The sequence below is a fragment of the Leptonychotes weddellii genome, chromosome 12 (genome assembly GCF_054177405.1).
Source record: "Leptonychotes weddellii isolate Sample4059 chromosome 12, ASM5417740v2, whole genome shotgun sequence".
Lineage (NCBI taxonomy): Eukaryota > Metazoa > Chordata > Mammalia > Carnivora > Phocidae > Leptonychotes > Leptonychotes weddellii.
The window spans coordinates 18,944,494-18,970,036 of NC_138380.1; the positions used below are offsets into that span (position 1 = coordinate 18,944,494).

The 25,543-nt window shown below is 35.9% G+C and overlaps 1 protein-coding gene across 6 annotated transcripts in view; it reads right to left on the minus strand.

The window, feature by feature from the left end:
- The window catches only part of MKLN1 (muskelin 1), a 329,771-nt gene that overhangs the window by 99,481 nt on the left and 204,747 nt on the right, over positions 1-25,543 (minus strand). For 3 of the 6 annotated variants that reach the window (XM_081799638.1, XM_081799639.1, XM_081799636.1), the window contains 4 exons: positions 10,293-10,435; positions 8,537-8,625; positions 4,164-4,273; positions 2,272-2,464 (listed from right to left, as the gene is read on the minus strand). In XM_081799638.1, the coding sequence (XP_081655764.1) occupies positions 2,272-2,464; positions 4,164-4,273; positions 8,537-8,625; positions 10,293-10,435 (535 nt within the window). Of the gene's footprint in view, positions 1-2,271; positions 2,468-4,163; positions 4,274-8,536; positions 8,626-10,292; positions 10,436-15,600; positions 15,621-24,624; positions 24,748-25,543 lie in introns of those variants that run through there. The other 3 variants (XM_081799640.1, XM_081799641.1, XM_081799642.1) reach the window with 3 other exon arrangements.

Genomic DNA, 25,543 nt, shown 5'->3' on the forward strand with positions numbered 1-25,543 from the left:
GGTTCCATTTTCTTCAGTTGTAAAATATTCAACCTATTTGATAAATGAGCACATAATAATAATGGATGATAACAGAGATAAGATTAAAATACATGAAAGCAGAGAATGGAGAAAGTCTATTGTTCTATTAAAAAAAAAATCACCAAATTTCATTCCACAAGTTTTATACTGAGCACGAAGCTGTTTTTATTCACAATACTTCTAATACCAAATGTGTGGGGTTTTTTCTCACACCAGTTGTTTCTCTAATTTTCTGACACCAACTGGGTATCCAACAGTTCAATTCTGACACTATCTACCTGAAGTTACTGTCAGATCCTTCTACGTTAAAGGGCTCAGTCCCAAAAGACTATCCCCACTTCAGATGCCAACCCCAAATCCCAGGCCACCTGTACTTATTTACTGCCTATAAATCTGGGGTTCCCACAAACCCCCTCAGGTTCAATAATTCACCACAGTGAGTGAGACAGAGAAAGAGAGAGAGAGATAGTGTGTGTGTGTGTGTTTTCTATGCCCTCTTCAGGCACCTCAATGTTTAGGGGTTTTTTTGTTTTTTGTTTTTGTTTTTTTTGAGTCTCTACTACCTAGGGATGATTCATTAAAACACTGGCCACTGGTGGTTGAACTCAATCTCTGACCCCTCTCCCCTCTCTGCAGATCGGGCTGGGGTGGTGGGGCTGAAAATTTCAGCCCTCTACACACAGGGTTTGGTCTTTCTGGAAATCTGAAGCTATCTAGGGACCCCAGCCACCTGTCATCTCAGCATACAAAAACACTCTTATCCCTCCACTAAATTTCAGGACTTTTAGGAGACAAAGACCAAATATTTAAAAAAATTTTTTTTAAAGATTTTTATTTATTTATCTGAGAGAGAGAGAGAGTGAGAGCGTGCATGAGCAGGGGGGAGGGGCAGGGGTAGAGGGAGAAGCAGACTTCCCCACTGAGCAGGGAGTCCAACGCAGGGCTCGATCCCAGGATTCTGGGATCATGACCTGAGCCAAAGACAGACGCTTAATCAACTGAGCCACCCAGGCACCCTATTAAAAAAAAATTTTTTTAAGATTTATTTATTTGAGAGAGAATGTGTACACACACATACACACACACACATATGTGTCTGAGCAGAGCGAGGGGCAGATGGAGCAAAGAAGAGAATCTTAAGCAAACTTCCCGCTAAGCAGGGAGTCCAAAGCCAGGCTCAATCTCAAGACCCTGAGATCATGACCTGAGCCGAAACCAAGAGCTGGATGCTTAACTGACTGAGCTACCCAGGCATCCCAATATATTTTTTTCTATTATACCACAACACCTATTCTGTTCTTTGTCACTGTGGGAGATTATTTTTTAAAAGAATACCATTCCATAAAATAACAACAAAGATCCTTTTAAAAAATAACAAAACAGGGGCGCCTGGGTGGCTTAGTCATTAAGCGTCTGCCTTTGGCTCAGGTCATGATCCCAGGGTCCTGGGATCAAGCCCCACATCGGGGTCCCTGCTCTGCGGGAAGCCTGCTTCTCCCTCTCCCACTCCCCCCGCTTGTGTTCACTCTCTCACTCTGTCTCTCTCTGTCAAATAAATAAAATCTTTAAAAATAAATAAATAAATAAAAATAAAAATAATAAAACATACCAGGCCCTAAATATTCAAATAGATGTCATCCTCCAAAACAATTATCTTTGGAGATTATATCATGTTCTAATATTCACATTTCTTTCAAAACCAGATGAAAAACCATCCAAGAAAAATCAATAATTACGTAGCATCCATATCACAAAGATGTTTCCAGTACAAATCTCCTCATTCATTATTCATTATAACTTTCTACTAATAACATTTTTTAACATACCCAACTATCCATTATGCCAAATCATGCCGTTAAAAAAATGGCAATTTTCTATCAACAAAAATACATAAAGCAATAGGCCTCCAAAACAGAAGGTAACATTTAAAGCCTTTTTGTAACAGTTTAGTGCTAGTCAATGTTAGCATTCATAAATGCAACTGCATGCTTCCATGGTTTCCCAAGATGGCAATTTAGATTTAGATATGTGAGTTCAAATATGTTTCTTTGTTGTTTTTCAAGTATCATTATGGACCTACCTTATATAAAAGCAGCACATAATTCAACAAGCTAACAATCTCTACAGAGTAAAAAGAGGGGAAAAAAGTAAACTAATAATTGGCATAAGATTATATTCTTTTCAAAAAACTATTTCTTGTATATACTTGAAATCACCCTAATAAACACAGTTTACATGTTTATAACATACCATTTACAGCTTTTTCAATCAATTCTTCACAAGCATCAAAATCACCCTTCAACACCAGTTTATCATGTAGATCTGTTAACATGGGATGTTCCAGGGCAATCTTGGTTTTTTTTTGTAGCGATTCAAAGGCCTCTGTATAGTTGTGTTGTCTGAAGTGTTTTAGGCAAAGACGAATAGCTTCCTGTTCACGGTACTACTGGAACACAAGAGAAAGTATGAAAAGAAGAGATTTGCTTAGTTATTACTGTAGGCAATAAGTGACAACTAACCTAAAGTGAGCGTTTACTATGTGCTAAGCACTGTACTACTCATTAGTATCATTATTTCTACTTTGAAAGGCAAAGCTGAAGCTTAGTCAATTGTAATAACTTACCAGAAGTCACAAAACCATATAGCAGAAAGACACAAAAGAGATGAAGATATACAAATATACATATATATACCCATAGGTATATATTTCATAAAGATGAAAGATATAAAAAGATGAAACCAAACCTAATTCTAGAGCCTGAACTTTTAAAAAAGCAGAAAAACTGTTTATCAAAGACCACTTAAGATTGCAAAGATTATAACTTCCATGGCGTTAACTCATCAGATTACAATGTTGGTACTCAAAGCTTAGAAACCATTAAATAATATATATAAGTTATATTATGCTTTTTGTTCTTGGTTCAAGTTATTACATGAAAAGCAAATATTATCAAGTGTTTTATGTATTTCAAAAACCACAAACAGAATTTATGACTCAAAATGATCAGAAAAAGATTATTTAAATTTTATATTTTTTTCGAAGCCTGGGCTACCTCATCTATTAAATGCTATAAAGTAAAAATCTCAATTAACTAAAATCTAAAGAGAAGAATGTTCAATGTACTAAGTCTTCCCTATTAAGGTGAATGCCAAAAATACAAGCTCAGATAAAAACTTAAAAAAACAAACAAACAAGCAGTATTTTCAAGAATAATTTATGAAATTTCCACAAATTTCCTAAATAAAAATTACCAAAATTAACTAGTGACAAAGCAGTAATGCACGATAACCAAACAAAACTATTTACTTGCAAGCATTATTCTTTTAAAAGACAAGAATACCCCCTTTTAGGAAGATTTATAAGACCTGAAATACAAATCAATTTATAATTGGCTGATTTTCTAATTAATAAAATGTCAAAACATTTTTCCTTAAGTATTACACTTAACCAAGATTTTCCTTATTCAAATAACAAAAGATTCATTCTTTATCCAAACGAACTTTAACCCTTGGCTTCTAAATAAAGATTTATCATAACTATCTGGAATCATATTTAACAGCAATACCTTTTTATCATGTTGACTTTAGGAGTCTGAATCATATCTATATTGTAAGTTTTCTATCAGGCTGCATATAGATATACAGTAGGAGAAAATTTATGAAATAGAAAAAAATCTTAAAAAAAAAACAAAGCAGCACAGAATCAACACTACCCCACTAAAAACTGTGTTTAAATATTTCTATCAATATTGGTTGAAAACAAAATTCAGGATCAGATAGGTTTAATAATACATATAATGGCAGACTCTGGAGCTAGACTGCCTGAGTTTATATGCTGGTGTGGGCACTTTACAACTGTGAACTGTGTGGACCAAGCAAGATCCTCAAAGTCTCGGTGCTCCATTTCATCATCTGTAAAAGAGGGATAATAACTACCTATCTCATAGAGTGGTAATGATTAAATAAGTTATAAAGATTGCTTAGCAGCTGGCAGAATGTAAATAAATGTTAGCTGATTAATCATTACAGTTATTACTATTCTCAGTATTTTAAATTATTCTCAATGAAGACAAAAGCTTTACACATTGCTCCCTTTATAGGTATCAGAAACATAAAATCAGGATTTTAAAATACAGTCCTACCTTGCTATACCAGTTGAGACAGGGTTGTACTACATCAGGATCATCAATGCCACTAAGTTCAACGTACCAGATGCTAAAGTTAAAGCTGGGTCCCCAGGATAAGAGTGGAACTTTGTGGAGAAAAGAAAGAAAGAAAGAAAAAGAAAAAAAATTAACATAGTTCAAATAAAAGTTTAGCAGAGTAAAATCACTATTCATGCCCATTTAAATTCATTCAATAAATTTTCAGAACATTTTCTATAAGCCTAACACTGTATTATTAGGTGCTGGGGTTACAGTAAGAAAAAAAAGAAAATATGATCCATGCCATCAAGGGGTGTAATTTATAAAAACACTATAAAATAGGGACGCCTGGGTGGCTCAGTTGTTGAGTGTCTGCCTTCGGCTCGGGTCATGATCCCAAGGTCCTGGAATCGAGCCCCACATCAGGCTCCCTGCTCATCGGGAAGCCTGTTTCTCCCTCTCCCACTCCCCCTGCTTGTGTTCTCTTTCTCGCTGTGTCTCTCTCTGTCAAGTAAATAAATAAAATCTTTAAAAAAAAACACTATAAAATAAATTCAAAGTGCTTATTTATCTACCCCTCTAAAAACAGGACCAGGACTAGATGATTTAGCAGTCAAATTTTATCAAACCCGGGCGCCTGGGTGGCTCAGTCGGTTAAGCGACTGCCTTCGGCTCAGGTCATGATCCTGGAGTCCCGGGATCGAGTCCCGCATCGGGCTCCCTGCTCGGCAGGGAGTCTGCTTCTCCCTCTCCCACTCCCCGTTTGTGTTCCCTCTCTCGCTGTGTCTTTCTCTGTCAAATAAATAAATAAAATCTTTAAAAAAAAAAAAATTTTATCAAACCCACAAGAAACAAATAATTACTATATAAATTAAACTGTATCAGAGCACAAAAAGAGAGCAAAAGTTCAATTACATAACAAGTGGTATAACCCTGAAAATAAACTCAGAAGAAAAAGAATTTAAGGCTGATCTCAGCTATAAGTATATATTGAAAATTTTTTTTTAAAGTTGCAAAAAAATTCTACCAGGTTTTCACTATAACCAAATAGAGTTCATTCCAGGAATGGAAGGATGGTTCAATAATAGAAGCTCTATTAGTGTAATTCACCATGTTAACAAAGTAAAAAATGTGTCTGATAACTTCAAGTGGTTAAGTGGTGCTAAGAGTAAATTAATAAAATTTATTTTCTACTCATTAGAAGAAAAAAACCCCTCTTAATATGTAAGAAATAGAAGACAAAAGAAAACTACCTTACCTAAATTTTTTGTTAAATATCAAAGACCTCAAAAATTAAACCTAATGGAGAAACATTAAGTATTGCTGCTCAAGTCAGGAACAAGACAAAGAAGCCCAATTATCTCTATTATTCAACACTATATGGGAGATCTTAGCCAATGCAGTAAGAGAGAGAGGAAAAAAAAAGCAAATTAAGAAAAAACAGTATCACTTGAAGATGATATAGCTATCTTCATAAAAAATTCAAGAGAGTCAACTGAAAAACTTAAGATTGTATGCAAGGTAAACATGAAAATCAGTTTTCCCTCTACCTGTAATAACTAACTAGAAAATTTAATGAAAAAGTCCCCTTTAAAAAGGTCACAAGAGCTTACAGTATCTCAGAATAAACTTTAATATAGGCAGGAGCTATTGCAGAAAATATAAAATGTTAATTAAGAATTGAATAAATGAAAGGACATACTATGTTCTTAAATGGGAAAACTCAATGTTGTAAACATGCCAGTTCCCCTCAAGTTAATTATAAATTTAATGTAATCTCAATCAAAGGCTCAGTGGTATATATCCAATTTTTTTTTTTTAAGATTTTATTTTTTAAGTAATCTCTACATCCAACGTGGGGCTCAACTCACAACCCCAAGATCAAGTCACATACTCCACCAACTGAGCCAGCCAGGTGCCCCATATCCATTTTTCTCTTTACATATAATTGAACAAGCTGATTTTTAAAAACATCAGTAACACAAGAATATCCAAAAGAAAATAAACATACTAAAAATATACAGTAATTATAAGTTTGATACTACTGAGGGAAAGAGAAGGTAAATTATTGAAACAGAAGAGTGAATCCAAAAACCTAAGGATTCAGAGGAGTTTACGGTACGTAGGATGTCACCTTTCCACCTGCTTTCATAAAGGGCTACCATCAGGGCACCCCTCCCAGACTTAGTACTCATTCTAGACTTCTAAAAACTTCTGAGGATCCAGAATGCAGGCCAAATCTAGCCAGAGCTGAAGCTTCTCCCTAAAGCCCTCACAACCACCCAGTCTGCAAAAATCAGAAAAATCCACAGAAATCCAAGTCATTCTAACAATTTATCCTAAGCACGAAACAAATACCTGCTAAATTACCACAAGAGCGCCACATATCACTCAAGTGCTTTTTCAGAATGATTTTTTTTAAAGAAAACATGGTGATAAAATAAAAATACTAACCTAACATAAAGGCTTTGAGTTTCACATTTTCACTTTATATTATTTTCGAAGAAAATTTATCAAGAGAATGTTGAGAAGATTAGAAAGCAAGCACACAGTAGACCACTATTAACATCTTCTAACAGAAAAGAAACATGAAGTTATCTAAATATTAATATCCTAAGTATCAATGAGTTAATAAGTATCTACAATTATTTGAAAAGCTCCAATTAACATTTTGCCTGAATACCATAAAACTAACCCAGGGCTAAGTAAAAGACATCCCATTATGCCCTGTAATCAAAGGCTGACAGGGCTGGAAAGAGGTCCAATTTCTTATCTTTGAGCAGCTGAATGTCTAACTGGTCCAGAGGAGACCTCTGTTTTATAAATTTTTAAGGGAAGAAAACTCTGCAACTTCCCTAAACAGACATTTATTCATACTTCTTCTAACAAATAATACTAGAAGACTGAGAACTATAGAAGCAGTAGCAGTAGGCAGTTTCCTTCAAAGTAAACCAACGACTGTAGGTACTGTGCAAAAAAGCACAAATAAGATTCTGAACATAAAAAGAGAAAGAGAAATTTCATTTTGCATGATGAAGTAAAACAGAAGTTGAATAAGTACTTTAAAATTTAATATAACCTAAATCTATTATAGGAAAACATAAGACGTTTCACTGCTTGTACATTTGAAAGATGTGAACGTAGAACTATTAAAACTATGCTAGGGTCTATAGGAACTTGGTGGCCTGCATAATGAGGAAAGAAGTACTCAGTACAAAAAAAAAACAACAAGAGTTAAACTTAGTCAAAAAATTTGCTTGTTCATAAATTCTCATAGAAAAACAGGAAACAGGTTTTTATTTACAATTATTTATTGTAACAACAGAAACTATAGTCATAAAAGAAAGTAACACACTGGAGAGCCCAACTATTGTAAAAGTAGTTTTTCCTCTATAGTAATCTTTATTAAGACCTTAGATATTCTTTTTGCCCAACAGAACTATCTGATTCAATGAAATGAACTGGCCACCTCTTGATAGGTTGGCAAAAAATGACTATGAAGTACACTGCTTGTTCCAAAAGAGGAATTTTTCTCCCAAATCAAAACATGGGATTCTGGCTTTTATTAATATTCTTTGAAGGATCTGATTCACTTTAATTTTAACATAGTATTTTCAGTTATGTAACATAGATGCAGACTGCAAATTGAAAGATTCAAGTCCTCACTTTTCTACCTTAAAAAAAGAAATAAATCCTAAAGAAAAGCAAAATAACTCTAAAAATACTGATGTTGAGGAGGCATTACAAATATCGTCTTAAGCTAAACACTTGCTAAATAAATACATGCCTTAGGTAGTATTTTTCAAACATTACTTGCACCAAAGGACACAAAATTAGTTTAACAGGTTTGATGAACATTTCACACACACACACAAAAAAAGACATAAAACAGAATGGGGGGAGGGTTAAAAAAAAAACAGAAAGTAACCATAATATACTGCCTTAAGGAATTCATCAGTATTTAGTTTTAGAATATTATAGCTTTACAGTAACTTGATAAACCTTCCATAAAACAATCAAAGCTGAACTAAGTCACTTACCTCATTAAACCTTCCAAGAAAACGTTCAAATGAAAAAATACTTAGAAAATGTTCTACCTGAAATAACTGTCACTTAGTTATAGATTTATAAAGCAGGGAAAAGAAAACTTTTGCTGCAAAGGGCCAAACAGTAAACATCCTGTCTCTTGCAACTACTTTGTAGAGCAAATGCAAGACAGACATTACAACCAGTGAATAACCAGTGTGGCAGTGTTCCCATAAAATCTTATTTTAAGAAACAGGAGTTCTGAAGGATTCAGCCCAGAGACTGTAGTTTGTTGACTGATGGTATAAGGAATTTATTTCATTTCAGAATGCTAAAAACCTTACCTATTTTAATGAATCGACAAGGGAACATCTGTTCATCAATTTTATGCTTCAAGGTGAATGTTTCTTTGTTATAATCATTCTTTAAGCCACTGTGAAAAAAAATAGGTTATCAAATCTGACTTTATAATTTAGTAAACACATTAAACATAAATCATACTCAGATCTTAAGGTTAAACAAAATACACGACCAAGAAAATGTAAAGAAGTAGTCGAAGGGAAGCCTGGGAGGCTCAGTTGGTTAAGGGTCTGCCTTCGGCTCAGGTCATGATCCCAGGGTCCTGGGATCGAGTCCCATATCGGGCTCCTTGCTCAGTGGGGAGCCTGTTTCTCCCTCTGCCTGCCATTCTCCCTGTTTGTGCTCTGACAAATAAATAAATAAATAAGCTTTAAAAAAAATAAGTAGTAGTCAAACATGAGAATATAGGTCAAAACTTGTATATTCATATCAACTGTATCATAACTGTGTTCTCTTAATTATATGAGGCCTAATGAAAAATGATCAGTGTTAATAAAAAGATGTGGCTACAGTGCATGGAAATGTGTGACAGGACCTAGTGTCCTCAGAGTAGAACGGAATATAACATAAAATATGTATGCAGTAAGAAAAAAATTAAAAATAATTCATGTACATATCTGACAACTTAGAGCCAAATACTAAAGTCTGTGAAACGATTAAGTTCTTAAAAATTCTGATTAAGATGTTAATAATGTTCCTTTTAGAGCTCAATAAATTTTCAAAGACACTCTTACTCCATTGGTTTAATAGCACCCACTTCATCCTACATAAAAATAAACCCTTATCACCTTTCTACACAAACAGGATTGAAACACAAGTATTTATGGGAAAATCACTTACCTTCAGGTTGCCTTATGTCCTAAAATACTTTCATGACTTACACGCAGTACAGATGTAATATTTACTTATATCAAATACCGTGCTAATGGGACATATTATATCACAAATATATTCTAAAACACTGTGGCTTTATTTGTCCCTTCTACTGGCTGTCTGATTTTTCATTATCTAGGGGGCAAATTAACACTTTCATTCCTCATGGTCTATGTCTTTAAAACTCAAATTTACTAAGCTCCTTCCAAGTGGCAGGCACTGTGGTAGATACAGTCACATACTCTTTCTCTTTTTAGCCTCCAATTTATACTAAATTCCCAAAATACTGTTTCTGGATTAGGGCAAACAATCTTAATGTTTTAGATAGAGTCTGTACATATATTTTTTAAGATTTTATTTATTTAATTGTCAGAGAGAGAGACAGAGCACAAACAGGGGGAGCGGCAGGCAGAGGGAGAAGCAGGCTCCCCACTGGGCAAGGAGCCTAATGCGTAATTCGATCCCAGGACCCTGGGATCATGCCCTGAGCCAAAGGCAGACGCTTAACTGACTGAGCCACCCAGACTCCCCAAATCTCATAATTTTAAAGCAAAGATTTTTATTGAAGCTGAAAATATTTCTGTGGTCATTTACAGTTCAAAAATAAGATCGAAAAATAAGTAGGGAAAAAAAACACCCAAGTTTTATTTTCTTCTTTAGTAACAATATTAAGTTGTGGCTGGTGGTTAAAAAAAAGGCTAACTCAAGTCACCATATTAAAATAAGGCACTAGAAATACAATAGTAGAAATATTCTTTTCTCCCTTGAAAGAAAGATCAAACCGTGCAGATTTAGCCACAAAGAGATAAAACTAAGATTGCAGCTTGTTTAGAAGACAACTCCTTCTTCCCCATAATCATAACTCACCTGGACAATAGCTCTGTCATATTTTCTTCATTCATTCCACCAAAGACTTTAAATTTCTTCAAATTGCAGACATGAGTTTTCTCATATTTTCCAAATGTGATGTTCTGGACTATAGCAGGCCTTTCAAGTTTCAGAATCAAGTACTAAAAAAAGAAAAAAACAAATTATATCCTTTGTTGAGAACAAAGAGTTAAACAACTTTAAGTTAAAACTTTGGACAGTTAGCTGAAGAACGCCTAAGATCCGTCCTATCCATCCTACACTGGTACACTGTGTTTTTAATGCTAAAGAACAGTATGACACAGCCCTGTACAGGCTTCCATACCACCACCACTTTTTGCCAAACTACATCATCCTGAACTGTAGATGAAGGGGGAGAAAAGGACTAGTAAGTTAACTTCTAATGAAGGTATGCCATTCAATAAAAGACATGAACAGACTATGAGCTACCAAATAAAACAAGATTAGACTGCAAAAGCAGCAATCACATATTCTCATCAACTACACTGATAGCAAATTCAATGTTCAAAATCAGTGATGAAATTTTAAACTTAAAAACAAACTTAGAGATTTACTAACCAGCCCTGCCAATTTTATAAATTAAAAAACCTGGACCTACTATAGATATGTCTAATGCAGCTCAAGATTTCCTGTTACACACTGGATAAAATCGTGTCAGTTAATTAGGGAACACATTTTACATTATATAGATTACTTCAATTATAAAAATCAAGAAGGAAATTACTACTGGTTGAGTATACAGAGAAAAAGCTATTCAGAAAAATGATTCAGATACTTTGTTGCAGTGGCTTCATGCTAATAATGGGTAATACAATATCCTACAAAAGTAGGATAAAAATAAAATTGATGGTTGGCCCTACTTCATAACATGCAGAGAAAATTAACGGGAGAAAATATTTGCAAATAATAAACCTAATAAGGGATTAGTATCTAGAAAATATAAAAAATTCTTACAACTAAACAACAAAAAAGACAAGCTAATTTAAAAACGGCAAAGGACCTCAATAGTCCTCTCTCCAAGGAAAATAAACAAATGGTCAACAGGCACATGAAAAGATGTATCACTAATCATTAGGGAAATGCAAATAAAAATCACAATGAAATATAACTTCACATCCACACTAGGATGGCTATAATGAAAAACAAACAAACAGAAAATAACAAGTCTTGACAAGGATGTACAGAAACTGGAACTCTCTCAGACATTGCTAGTGGGAATGAAAATGGTACAGATGATATAGAACATAGCTTGGCAGTTCCTCAAAAAGTTAAACATAGAATTACTACATGACCCAAAAGTTCTACTCCTACATATATACTCACAAGAAGTGAAAAAAGGTATTCAAACAAACACTTGTAAACAAATGTTCAGAGCAGCGCTACTCACAATGGTCAAAAGGTAGAAACAACCCAAATGTCTATCAACTAATAAATGAAGAACAAAATGAAGTAATTCTATAAAATGGAATACTATTCAGCCATAAAAAGGAATGGAGTACTGATACATGCTATGACATGGACGAACCTCAAAAACATGCTAAGCGAAAGAAGTCAGACATAACAGGTTATGTACTGAATGATTCCATTTATACGAAATATCCAGAACAGGTAAATCCATAGAGGTAGAAAGCAGATTAGTAATTACCAGAAGCTGTGTTAAGGAGAAAAGGAGAGACTACTTAATGGGTACCACAGGTCCTTATGGAGTGATTAAAAATATTTTGGAACTAGACCGATAGTTGCACAACACCGTGAATGTATCAAATGCCACTGACTTGCACATTTTAAAATGGTCAATTTTATGTTATGTGACTTTTACCTCAAAAAAAGAATGAAGCTGATGTTGACATGAAAGATGATGATGATGATGATGATGATGATGATGATAAAATCAGAGTGAATATTTTGTAAGCACTAACTCCCTTGTCTGGTACATTGCTTGGATTTTTATATTCATTCTCTCATTTTAGTAGGAGTAAGAAATAGGAGTAGTATTTTAATAATAATTATCCTCTTTATCCTCATCATACAGATGAAGAAATTTTGGCTTAGAAAGGCTAATTAACTTGACCACCATTACAATGCTAATCAGTGGCAGACGTGACATTAAATATCAGTCAGTCTGACCGCTAATATTGTTGGTTGGCTGACCCAACCACCATTTTCAACCCAGTTCTTCCTAGTCACCTTCCAGCCAAAGGACAAATGCTGAGATGTAAGCAGAGATAAGTTCTGCTCTCCAAAACAAAATGCTACCACTGCGTAACCATGAAGAAAAAAATCAAGAGAATCTCAGAGACAACCAACTATAAGCCACTCAGCTTTCACCAGAAGCTGCCTAACTCTAGTTTTCTTGAGGAGGAGGCAAGGGGCGGGAGGGACCCGATTTATTTAACCCACTGTCAGACGACCTTCTGTTATTTGAAATTAAAAGCGTCTCTACTGACTCACTGACTCCAGAGCCAAGGCTTTAACCACTACGCCATAACAACTGTTTAGGTTTATATACTGTTTACATCTTAACTAGTGATTAAAATTTCTTTATTATCGGATGCCTGGGTGGCTCGGTTGGTTGGACGACTGCCTTCGGCTCAGGTCATGATCCTCAAGTCCCAGGATCAAGTCTCGCATCGGGCTCCCTGCTCAGCAGGGAGTCTGCTTCTCCCTCTGATCCTCCCCCCTCTCATGCTCTCTCTCTCTCTCTCTCACATAAATAAAATCTTAAAAAAATTTTTCTTTATTATCAAAATTGCCATAGAAAAATTAAGATTGCTATTTTTTAGTCATTGATCCTTTTTATCCATATCAAAGTAATAGGTATTACATAGTAACATGATTTTTGAGAATTCAAAGTTTCTTAGGAATACAACTGTATGTTAGAGAACAGACTACACAGGTAAGCAAGGGAGTATTCACATCTCTGTGATCTTCACGTCTTTCTCATTAACCCATACTCCCTTCTCCTTCCTTTCTCTAGTTATCCTTTTTTTTTTTTTTTAAAGATTTTATTTGACAGAGAGAGACACAGCGAGAGAGGGAACACAAGCAGGGGGAGTGGGAGAGGGAGAAGCAGGCCTCCCGCCAAGCAGGGAGCCCAGTGTGGGGCTCGATCCCAGGACCCCGGGACCATGACCTGAGCCGAAGGCAGACGCTTAACGACTGAGCCACCCAGGTGCCCCTCTCTAGTTAACCTCTGAAGTCTCAGTTTAGAAGTCAGCCTCCCCTGACAACTGGTTAGGTACAATGTTGTAACTAATAAAAATGGGTTTTTATACAATCTGTTGTACACCATGCACCACCCTGTATATAATACCCCTAAATCCAAGTATTTCTTGCATATATATATAATTTTATTCATAACCAAAGAGAATTTATTAAAAAGTTACATAAGGGGGCACCTGGGTGGCTCAGTCAGTTGAGCGTCCAACTCTTGATTTTGGTTCAGGTCATGATCTTGGGGGTTGTGAGATGGGAGCCCTGCGGCGGGCTCCACACTGAGTGTGGAGCCTGCTTAAGATTCTCTCTCTCCTTCTCCCTCTCCCTCTGCCTCTCCCTGCCCTGCTCATGTGCATTCTCTCTGGTTAAAAAAAAAAAAAAAAAGTTACACAAGTAAAATGTAAACTCTCTAATCTGAAGCAAACACAATGGTCTGATAGAAACACAACTCAGGGAAAAATTTTAACTTTCGGGGCACCTGGCTGGCTCAATTGGTAAGCATGTGACTCTTATCTCAGGGTCGGGAGTTACAAGCCCCAAGTTGGGCGTGGAGTCTTCTTTAAAAAAAAAAAAAAAGAAAAACTGAAACAAACCAAATGTTTTGGAAAACCCAAATTAAGTTAGTCTGATACATTCATGCAATAAAATATTTTTAAAATTTTAATGTTTAATCACATTTTTACTTTATTTATAAATTTTATAATTTTCATTTTTCCAACTCGAGCATAAATGCTGAGTAGTGTTACTACTAAACAGTGTTGTCCCATAATTCAATAGGTTTTCATTATTTTTAATTTGGAGAAACTGCTGTAGATATAGCAATAAAAGCTAAAAAAAAATGAAGTTCATTAAGCACCAACATTTTAGGGGTGCTGGGTGGCTCAGTCATTAAGCGTCTGCCTTAGTCTCAGGTCACGATCCTAGGGTCCTGAAATCAAGCCCGACATCGGGCTCCCTGCTTGGCCGGAAGCCTGCTTCTCCCTCTCCCACTCCCCCTGCTTGTGTTCCTGCTCTCGCTATCTCTCTCCATCAAATAATAAGTAAAATCTTAAAAAAAAAAAACCAACATATTTTTAAAAAACCCCAACATTTTAGAAAAACTATTTTAGAACTTATTATAGGGGGTCAAGGGCAGGCTGCCCCAAGATGGGCCACTTTGATATAAAGATTATTTTGAGTTAAAAGTAATCAAAACCCAGCAGATGCAAGAAAAGCTCTCTGCCTCCCCCTCAACTGCTAAGCTGGGAAAAAGAGCCTGTACCAGGAAAAGAGCTATTAACAGAGGCTCCCCTTCACCTAAGGAACTTAACTGCAGAACTCCAAAACCTTGTTTTTCCAAACATCTCCTTTCACCTTCTTGCTAATGAACTTTCTCCCCTTTGTATCCTTAGAACCTACCCCTTGCCTTCGCTCATGTAAGCTTTGTGTTGCCTCACTGTCTTTGGAATTTCATGTCTGCGTTGGACTCCCCATATGTACACCTATTAAATTTGATTTTCTCCTGTTAATCTGTCTCATGGCAATTTGATTCTAGGTCCAGCTAGAAGGAACACCGTGCAGAGGAAGGTCTTCCTCCTTGATACTATATATCAACCTTTGAATTTTAAATAGGTAAGTATCAATGTATTAATTTTAAAATAAAACATAATGCATCACAATCTCTTTTCCAAAAGGGGGCGGTACACACAGAAAATCAAAGAACTATCACAATGGTTTGTAATTCAGCCACAGAATTAAGCAAGCAATGAAAAAGGAAAATTTTACTCTTCAAAACTTGTTCACAATTTCAGTCTTGAGATTTTTTTCAATGTGAGGTGATTTTAAAAATCCTTTTTAATCATAAAAATAATTACAATTTATAAGGAATAGGGAGGGTGATATAAAGGAAGAAAATGGGACAGAGGAGCTAGTGGTAGGAGGACTTACTTTAGAGCTTTAGATGGGTTTAGCAATGAAAGTGCTTCAAGGGTGCTTAAAGGATGAAACAGAGTGTATTATTAGTTTCCTCAAACTGCCATAACAAATTAGCACAAACTTGGTGGTTTAAAACAACAGAAACTTATTCTCTCACAGTTCTGGAGCCCAGAAAACTGAAATCAAGGTGCTGGCAGGACCATTTCCCTCTGAAAGCTCTAGGAGAGGATCCTTCTTTTCCTCTTCCAGTATCTAGTAGCTCCTGGTGTTCTTGGCTCGTGGCACTGTAACTCCAATCTGCCTCCATGTTCACAACTCCAATCTGCCTCCATGTTCACATGGCCTTCTTCCTGGTATCTTTCTGTGTTGAACAAAGATACTCCTCATTGGATTTAGGGCCTGAACTAATCCAGGATGATCTCACCTTGAGATATTTAACGTAATTACATCTGCTAAGATCTTAAGGTCACATTTTGGGATTCCATTTCAGGGGGGTCACTACTCACCCTACTACACAGACCAGCAAGGTCAAATGGTATGTGTTGAGAGGTAGGCCCTCACCAGGGCATTCTATGCTATCATAAGGAGTTTGAATTATAAACACAATGGAATCTATTAAACACAATGGAAAGCCAAGATCTGATTAACATTAAACACACACACACAGTGTGCTTTGCAGAGAATAAATCAGAGGAACTGACAGACCAGTTATATGTTGTTACAGTAATTCAAGCAAGAGATGAGATGAAGATTTGGACTAGAATGGTATGGAGATGAAGAGGATTAGACAGTTCTGACATATTTTGGAGACAGAACAAATGGAATTTAGTGATAGTTGGATGTAGGAAGGGGAGGGGAGGTATCAAGGGTGATGATTTAGCTTCTAACTCAAGTAACAGGGTAGTTGGGAATATCATTTACTCTAATCGAAAGGACTGGCAAAGAAACAGGTGGCATGGAAATAAGACTAGGAAAGTCCAGATCCATATCTGTGTATGTCTTAGGCTGTGTAATAAATCACCTCAGTATCTGAAAACAACAGTGATTTATGAGGTTTTAAGATTCTGTGAGTTCAATGGACAGTTCTTCCAGTGGTAGCTCCTGGACTCAATCATGTTGCTGTATCATCTGGTAGACTGGCTGAAGAAGTGGACTTAGTTGGGGTGGAAGTGAGGAAGCTGAACTTTGCTGGGATGATTGAGCCTCTCGAGGAGGCTCAAGGAGGTCAGGTGGGCTTTCTTCAGAGCACTGTGCTCTCAGAGTTCTAAGAGAGAGCAGAGCTACAAAACCTCTTGAGGCCTCGCTCAGAAGCTGCAACAACATTTTCACAGAATTTCCTGGTAGTCAAAGCAAGTCACAAGGCCAGTCAGGATTTATAAGTTAGAGGAACAGACTGCCCATCTTGCTGAAGAAGAGCTGTAACATCTGACCATATTATGAAATCTGGACTCTATTCCAGGTGGAGTAGAGAAACACAAAAGAGTTTTAAGGTGTGGAGCAACAAGAACAAAATCAATACCCATTCAGGATAAGAAACCTTCAGAAAACTATACAAAAAGGGCAACTTTCTCAACTGATAGAGGACATCTATAAAGTATCCGTAGCCAGCATCATACTTAATAAAGATTCCCCCCAATATTAGGAGAGAAGGAAAGTTGGAGCCAGGGGGGAGTAATACAGAAGATGAGAAAATATTTGCAAATCAAATATCTGATAAAGAACTTATATACAAAACTTCAAAAAAAACCTCAAGATTCAATAATAAGAAAACAACCAAATTTTAAAATGGACAAACCTTTTGAATAGCCACTTCACCAAAGAACTTTTAGGGAAGGCAAAACAGGCATATGAGAAGATGGTCAACATCACTAATCATTTTTACAATGCAAATTAGAACCACAAACACTTGTAACATTACTTTTCATTGCATCTTTATTTGTAATAGCCAAAAACCAGAAACAATCTAATGTCCATCAACAAGTAATTGGATAAATAAAGTGATATGTAAGATACAAGAGAATTCAGCTAGGCAACAAAAATGGATAAATTATTGACACAAACAATACAGATGAATTTCAAGGTATCTTTGAATGAAATCAGACAAAAGAAATACATACTATATTTCTCCATTTACATAAAATCCTAGAAAATGTAAATCAATCAATAGTGAAAGAACACAGACTGGTGGTTGCCGAGAGATGGGGATGGAGGTAGGTAAGACAAATTAAAAGGAGATATAAGAAACTTCTGGGGTAGTAGATATGTCTAATATTTTAAGTGTGGTGGTACTTTTGAGGGTATATGGATTAAAATTTTTCAACTTGTACACTAAAAAGTGAAGTTTATTGTATGTCAATTATAACTTAATAGCTATTTTAAAAGTTAGTATTAAGAAAATGAGTAAGGGGCGCCTGGGTGGCTCAGTCGGTTAAGCGTCCAACTCTTGGTTTTGGCTCAGATCATGATCTCATGGTACCTGAGATCAAGCCCCAGTTGTTGGGCTCCGTGCTCAGCAGAAGTCTGCTTGAATATTCTCTCTCCCTCGACCCCTCCCCTCACTTGCGCTCTCATGCACATGCTCGCTCTCTCTCTATAATAAATCTTTAAAAAAATGAATAAGCAAGCCACAGACTTAGAGAAAATATTTGTAATACATAACTAAGAATTTATATCCAGAAAACATAAGCAATTCCTACAACTCAGTAATAAAAAAAGTAAACAGCTCCATTTTTTAAAGAGTAAAGAATTCACAAAAAAGATAAATGAATAGCCAATAAGCAAATGGAAAAAAGTTCTTAAATCATTAGTCATCAAAGAATTATAAATTAAAACCACTTCACACCAACAATAATCACTAAAATTAAAATGTGTGTCAATGCCAAATGTTGGTGAGGCTGTGAAGCAACTGGGAGTCTGATAATTTCATAGAAAATAATATATCCCTACCTTACAATGCAGTAATTCTACCTCTAGATATATATCCAAAAGAATAAAAAATACATTATTAGTTGTAAAATCTTCGAAAAGAATGCACACACAAGCTTTATTTATAATCACCAAAAACTGAAACAATGGAAACGTTCATCAACAGAAGGATGGGTAAACAAATTATGGTATAGGTTGCCTGGGTGGCTCAGTCGGTTGAGCATCTGACTCTTGGTTTCAGCTTAGGTCATGATCTCATGGTTGTGAGATTAAGCCCCATGTTAGGCTTCATGTTCAGCAGGAGTCTGCTTGGATATTCTCTCTCCTTCTGCCCCTTCCCCCACTCTCACTCTCTCTCTCTAAAAAATAAATAAATCTTCAAAAAAAAACAGATTATGGTATATCCATAGAACAGAATGGTATTCTACAATGAAAAGAATGTAATACTGATGCAAGCAAAAACATGGATAAACATGAAAAACACTCTGAGCATAAAAAGCCATGTATAAGAGTATGTATATGCACATATATATACTCTATGTCTCAGTTTATATTAAATTTTAGAATTGGCAATAACTAACCTATGCCAAGAGTCTAAACAGTGATTGCCTCTGGGTGGAGGGTGGGAGAGAAAAGATCCTTCTGAGGGGATAGAAACATTTTATATCTTGATAGAGGTGTGAATTATATTTATGTGTGCATTTTTCAAAATGAATACTGTACACTTAAGGTCCAGGTAAATTATATTAGTTAAAAATGTATTATACAATATAAACAATGCTCCTTTTACAAATTTGGACAAAATACCATTAAGACACTTAATAAATTTACTGGTATCCTAGTTGTATACTAGAAATTATACTGAAATGCATATATTTTCTTATATTTCCTTCCTCACTTTGTACTTATTCCCATAATATTCTTGTTATGATTCAAAGAATAACCTGAATATACTACAAAAACAAAAGCATACACCCACCCACCACACACACCCCAACTGTATTAAATAATCACTAAAGTTTCTCTGACCTGCTTAAATTATACAAAAAGAAGAATGCTTGTTGTTTGTTAAACAATTTTAACTGACTTCTCTGGCCCCAGAAAGCAAAGGATATTACCTAAAATCATACTTTTACTTAAATTACCTCAGAAGGAGCTTATAATTTTAATAGAAGAGTTATGATCTAATCTTTCTTAAAGCAATTATCAAGACATGTGTTACTAAACATACATTTTATCCAACGCTAGTATATTTGCCAGTCACCTTGAAAAACAGATTTTCCATGGCAGTATTAGTAACTCCAATAAAACGTTCTGATGAGGGAACAGGGTGCAATTACAATCTTAAAGTATTTATGGGGTTTTCATTCATGCTATATTTACTTCCTACCAGCACAGATGATTCCAAATTAAAAGCTATGTTTTCTCATTAGGTCTCAAAATATGTGTGGTCTACCACAATGAAAATGGCTTTAATTTAAACTTAAAAACAGATTTTAAAAGTATAAGAATGAAATATAAAAGAAATTAAAAACCCACGATCCTGATATAACCACTACCACCATTTTGGTAATAATTCAGTTTAACACTCTATGCACACACTCACACAGACACATTCTTTACGTAAGTGGAATATTATATATGCTGTTTTTAATGGGCATAACTTTTTAAGTAATTGTTTTGTTTTCTCTTTTTCTTTTTTTTTTTTAAAGATTTTATTTATTTATTTGAGACAGAGAGAATGAGAGAGAGAGCACATGGGGGGGGGGGTCAGAGGGAGAAGCAGACTCCCTGCAGAGCAGGGAGCCCGATGCGGGACTCGATCCCGGGACTCCAGGATCATGACCTGAGCCGAAGGCAGTCGCTTAACCAACTGAGCCACCCAGGCGCCCTGTTTTCTCTTTTTCCTCCCTCATCTCTTCTTCTCACCAATGCTAACACTCAGACGTGTATCCTTTCATATCTTTATCTGAGCTCACTGCATCACATACAAATATACATACATAACCACATATACACATACATACATATATACATATTGGTGAAAGAGAGTCATTATTCAGGTAAACAAGAGTAGGATCTTATTATGCTTCTCTGCATCATGCTTTTCTCATTTTATGGTGGAAATCCCTTCAAGTTAACTGGTATAAAGCCAGTTCATTTTATTTAATGGTTAACAATATCCCATGATATTGTTAGTATCCCATGAGTATCCCATGATACTCATCTAGCATTCCCCTATAGATGAGTATTCTTTTTCTCCCCAGAATTACATTACTCAAGAATTGCTGTATTCAAAACTTGTATGTATCTAACATACTTACCCTTTTATTTCTAAGAGGCAAAGTCCTGGGAAGGACTGAGTAGGACAAATGTACTCTCCCTATCAATGGCCCTTGCCAGATATTATTCAAAAAGATTGTAATAATTCAGATTTTCAATTTCAGATTTCACAATGTATAGGTACTCTTCTTCCCAAATCCCTGCAGCAATGAGTGTTATTATTCTTTGAAGTGTCTCTTATATAAGCTAGACATTTTAAACAATCTATTGGTTAAAAAAGAAAAAAACTATAAAACCTTGATATGATATGAAAAAGAAATATATGAAGGTACAGAATACGTGAGTGCACAGAGGCAAATGCTGGTGGGAAGGGCATGCTCACAGAAAGAAGGGGAGCCAAAAGGCTGTGAAGTAGGTCCTCGCTCCAAAGCTTTCAGTATGGGGCTAAGTGCACTCATAGAGCAGACACAACAGCAGCAGTAGGAAAGTAAAGTTGGGGAACCATGAAAGTTGAAGACAGTTGAGTATATTAGGGTTCTCCAGAGAAACAGAAGAGAAATAGGATATACAGAAAGATATATAAGAGATTTATTATGGAAATGGGCTCACATAATTATGGAGGCTGAGAAATCCCATGATAACGCAATCTACAAGCTGGAGAACCAAGAAAGGGACTCCTCCAATCCCAGGCAAGCCTTGAGATAACTGCAGTCTGGCTGACCCCTTGACTGCAACCTCAAAGAGACCCTGAGCTAGAACCACCCAGCTAAGCCACTCTTAGATCCCTGACCCTCAGTAACAATGTGAAATAATAAATGCCTGTTTTTAACTGCTAAGTTTGGGGTACTTAATTACACAGCAATAGATAATATAGCATCCAAGGCCAAAATAAATATTAACAGTTCCATTTATTAAGTAGTTAGGTCCAAACAACTAATAAGGATTTATGTACTGACAACTTAGTAGCCATCTGAAAAAACAATAGACATAAATTAAAAGAAAAATATTTGTACTTCATTCCTAGATAAATATAATTACTTACTAATGTGATATGTGTGCCTGCCTGTTGGACACTGCACAAAGACACAAACATTTGAATTAGACTGGAATCTAATTCCTAACCACATTGATTTTCTACATAATACTTGGTTTTGTTTTTTTGTTTTTTAAAGATTTTTTATTTATTTATCTGAGAGAGAGAATGGGAGACAGAGAGCATGAAAGGGAGAGGATCAGAGGGAGAAGCAGACTCCCCGCCGAGCAGGGAGTCTGATGCGGAACTCGATCCCGGGACTCCAGGATCATGACCTGAGCCGAAGGCAGTCGCTTAACCAACTGAGCCACCCAGGCGCCCCTGTGGTTTTGTTTTTTTTTTTTTAGTCACAGCAAACACAAAATTCCCAGCTTTGCCATGACACCACTGAAAGGGAATTACAGAAATTAGTAAAACAGAATGCTACTTTTTCAAGGATCTTACAATCTAATGAGGAAAACACACACTAACAACTAAACACAACACAAAGTAGAATGAAAGGAGTCCCGTGATTCTATGATAGATACAAAACAAGTATTTCTATCAAAAAAAAAAAGAGATTTGATGGTAACTAATAATAGAGTAATACTTCCATTTACCCACCACCTTCAGAAAAAGACTTCCAGATAATACAAAATACAAAATTTAGAAATCCAGAAATAAAACACTTAAGAGTACATGATAACCCTAAAGCCTTATTTTTATGTATGAAGAAACACAATTCTAGAAAGGTGAACTCTCTCTGACCCTAGTTTCCATAGAGTCAATGGCAGATTACTTACAACAATATGTGATAGAGACAGAAGGCATATAAAACATGAGAGAATATAAAAACAAGAAGCTCCCCTACCTTTTCTTCCTTGTCAAAAATAGTACCCAGTCAGAAGAGAAAAGAGAGGCAATATTCATCTTTTGTATTTGCTTATGTGTTAGCAAAAGGCTTAAAAATGTATACATATGATCTTACATTTTTCGAAGTGCTTTCACAGTCAGTTTTCCTCACTTGGGCAACCACCACCCAGTCAAAAGCTTCCAAAATCTCTTGCCAGGATTATTGCAATAGCACTTTTCACCTCTTAATACATTATTTATTTTGTGTATTGTCTCTCTCCTCAAAAAATAAGCTCTATGAGGGTAGAAATATGATTGTGTGCTGCTTATACCTCACTGATTTTCCTCAAACACCTACAAGAGAATCTGACAAACAGCAGCCACTAAATTTGTACATATTGAACTGAATGAATGAGAGCTACAGACAAAAGGTGAGAATGTACTGCAGGCATAATTTCTAGTCCCTGGTGTACCAAACCTTCTCCCAGTCAGTCAAACACTAATCCAGGTGCTGCTATGAAGGAATTATGATAGATATAATTAAGGTTCCAAATCAGTTCATTTTAATTAAAACAGAGATTATCTGGGTGGGCCTGACCTAATCATGAGTCTTTTAACTCTTAGTCTAGAGATCAGGGACAAGAAGTCAGAAATTCAAAGCACAAGAGGGAATCGATGCATGATTGCTCACTTGAAAATGAAGGGGGCCATGTGGCAAGGAATGTGGGCAGGGTCTAGGAACTAAGAATAGCTCTTAGCTGACAGCCAGCAAGAAAATGAGGACTCCAGTCCTATAACCACAAGAAACTGAATTCTGACAACAGCAAAGCTCATTTTTCTCCAGAGCCAGCAGATGAGAACTCAGCCAATACCTGGATTTCAGCCTTGTGATACCCTAAGCAAAGAGCCCCACACCGCCATGCTGGACTTAATCCTGTGCAACTGTAAGCTAGTAAGCAGCTTGCAACTAAATTTGTGATCTGTTATACAACAAAAGCAAAATAATACAAAGGGACCTATCATAATGAGGACAATGTTAAAATCACATACCACACAAGGCTTTAAGATTTACAATCAACTTCATCAGAATTAGAATAAAAGCTCCAATCAGAATCATCTCCAACAGAATTGCATAATGATTAGCCTAATGACAAAATTTTAGAATAAAAGGTAAAAAGTGTAATTGGGTCCTTTTTGGCAAAATTTCAATGGGTAGAGAAATGAGGACAAGAATGAAAACCATTATTACTTTATTTTTCCAGTAAGTAACATTAAGGAAGGTGTGCAATATCTACTGAAATATACACACTAAATATAGAGTATTAATCCATTTTTCCAATAAATACCTCCTAAATGTTACACTTTTGTTTTTCTATTTGTTACTTAGATTTTTCTATCTTTTCCTTCATGACCCTTATGTCAGATGGCCATTAATATGCCTATCTTTTATAGCTCTGATCCGTACACACAAAGTTACTTCCAGGTGCTGAAACCTGAGGAAATAACCAAATACAGTAACATTATAACCAAAGTAGATTCTAGGAAAGACACCCCAAGACCTAAAATTTTATCAAATGATTTCAGTTTTTCAGTATCCTCTTTTTTTTTCTGATTCTCAGATCTGTTCAAGACATGATAAATGAATTATTAGTTACCATACAGTCACTTCTCATTATTTGTGGATTCCTTATTTGTGAATTCGCCTACTCACTAAAATTTATTTTCAGCACCAAAATCAATACTTGCAGCACTTCTATTGTCATTCCCAGACATGTGCATGTGCAGAGTGGCAAAAAATCTGAGTTGACCAAGGGACACTCTGCCTTCTTGGTTTAACTCTATTATACTATAAACAAATGTCCTTTTCACCATCTATGTAGTGCCACATCTTTAATACTTTTGTGCTTTCTGTTGGTGATCTTGCTGTCTAAAATGATCCCCAAGCAGAGTGCTGAAGTGATATCTAATGTTTTTAACCACAAGAAGGCTGTGATGCGCCTTACAGAGGAAATATGTGTCAGGCTGGGGCAGTGATGCCCCCTTGACAAAAGAATTTCAAAGAAGTTCCCTGGGCCCCCGGGGAATTTCAATCCCTCCTTCAGTGCCCACCTGGCTTGAAAAGTTCTAATGAAGAGGCCGCTGCACTCCTGCAGCAAAGGGAGCACCTAGAGCTAGTGAAACGTGAGTCCGGGGGTGCCATCTCTACATGAAGCATTTCTGAGTTCACAGGACCTACACAAAGACATATGTGGGAAGTCTCTTAGAACATGTTCATTTTTCTCTGGCTAAATCTGAGTCAAAACCTTAGTTTCCTCAAGAGTCTGCCACATGTCATCAGGCAGATCCTGAGAAAGACTGTGAAAACTCTCTGGGTTCCCCGTGGCAAGACTCACTCATATTGTGATCCATTCTCTCTGGACTCATTTCAAGCTTCATTCAGGCATGAGTTATAGTGCTATGGCTGTAAGTTCAATGTTAATGAATAAACAAAATATATATCAAATACAGTGCCTATAAACAGAAACACACATAAAGTAAGGTTATGTACTGATCAGTTGACAAAAATGTTATGACCAAAGACACAGAGGAATCTAACCCTGTATTTCCCCTGGGAGCAATGGCTCAGTATTCACTAGGTGCAGTGTTCATGGCAACTTTATAAGACATAACTATTGTGAATAACAGAATCAACTATCTATAAAACTGAAACACATTAGAAATAGAAATACTTGTCACAGTTTTAGGGCAGTAAAGTAGCTAGTATATGCACCAAATTCTTACAATTACCATATGGTCATGGCGGGGGGGAGTGGAACTTAGAATCACTAAAAACAAATATGGGGAAATATAGACAATTCCCATAATTATATACTGCCTTCAAAATACTGTTCCACAACAAATAAAGAAAGTTTCACAGTAAAGAGGTTACCACAATTTCAGTAATAATAAAAAATTATATATAATTCATTGGTAAAGCAAAAACTGAGTAAAAACAAACACACACCAAATCTGAGGGCTCAATTTAAGT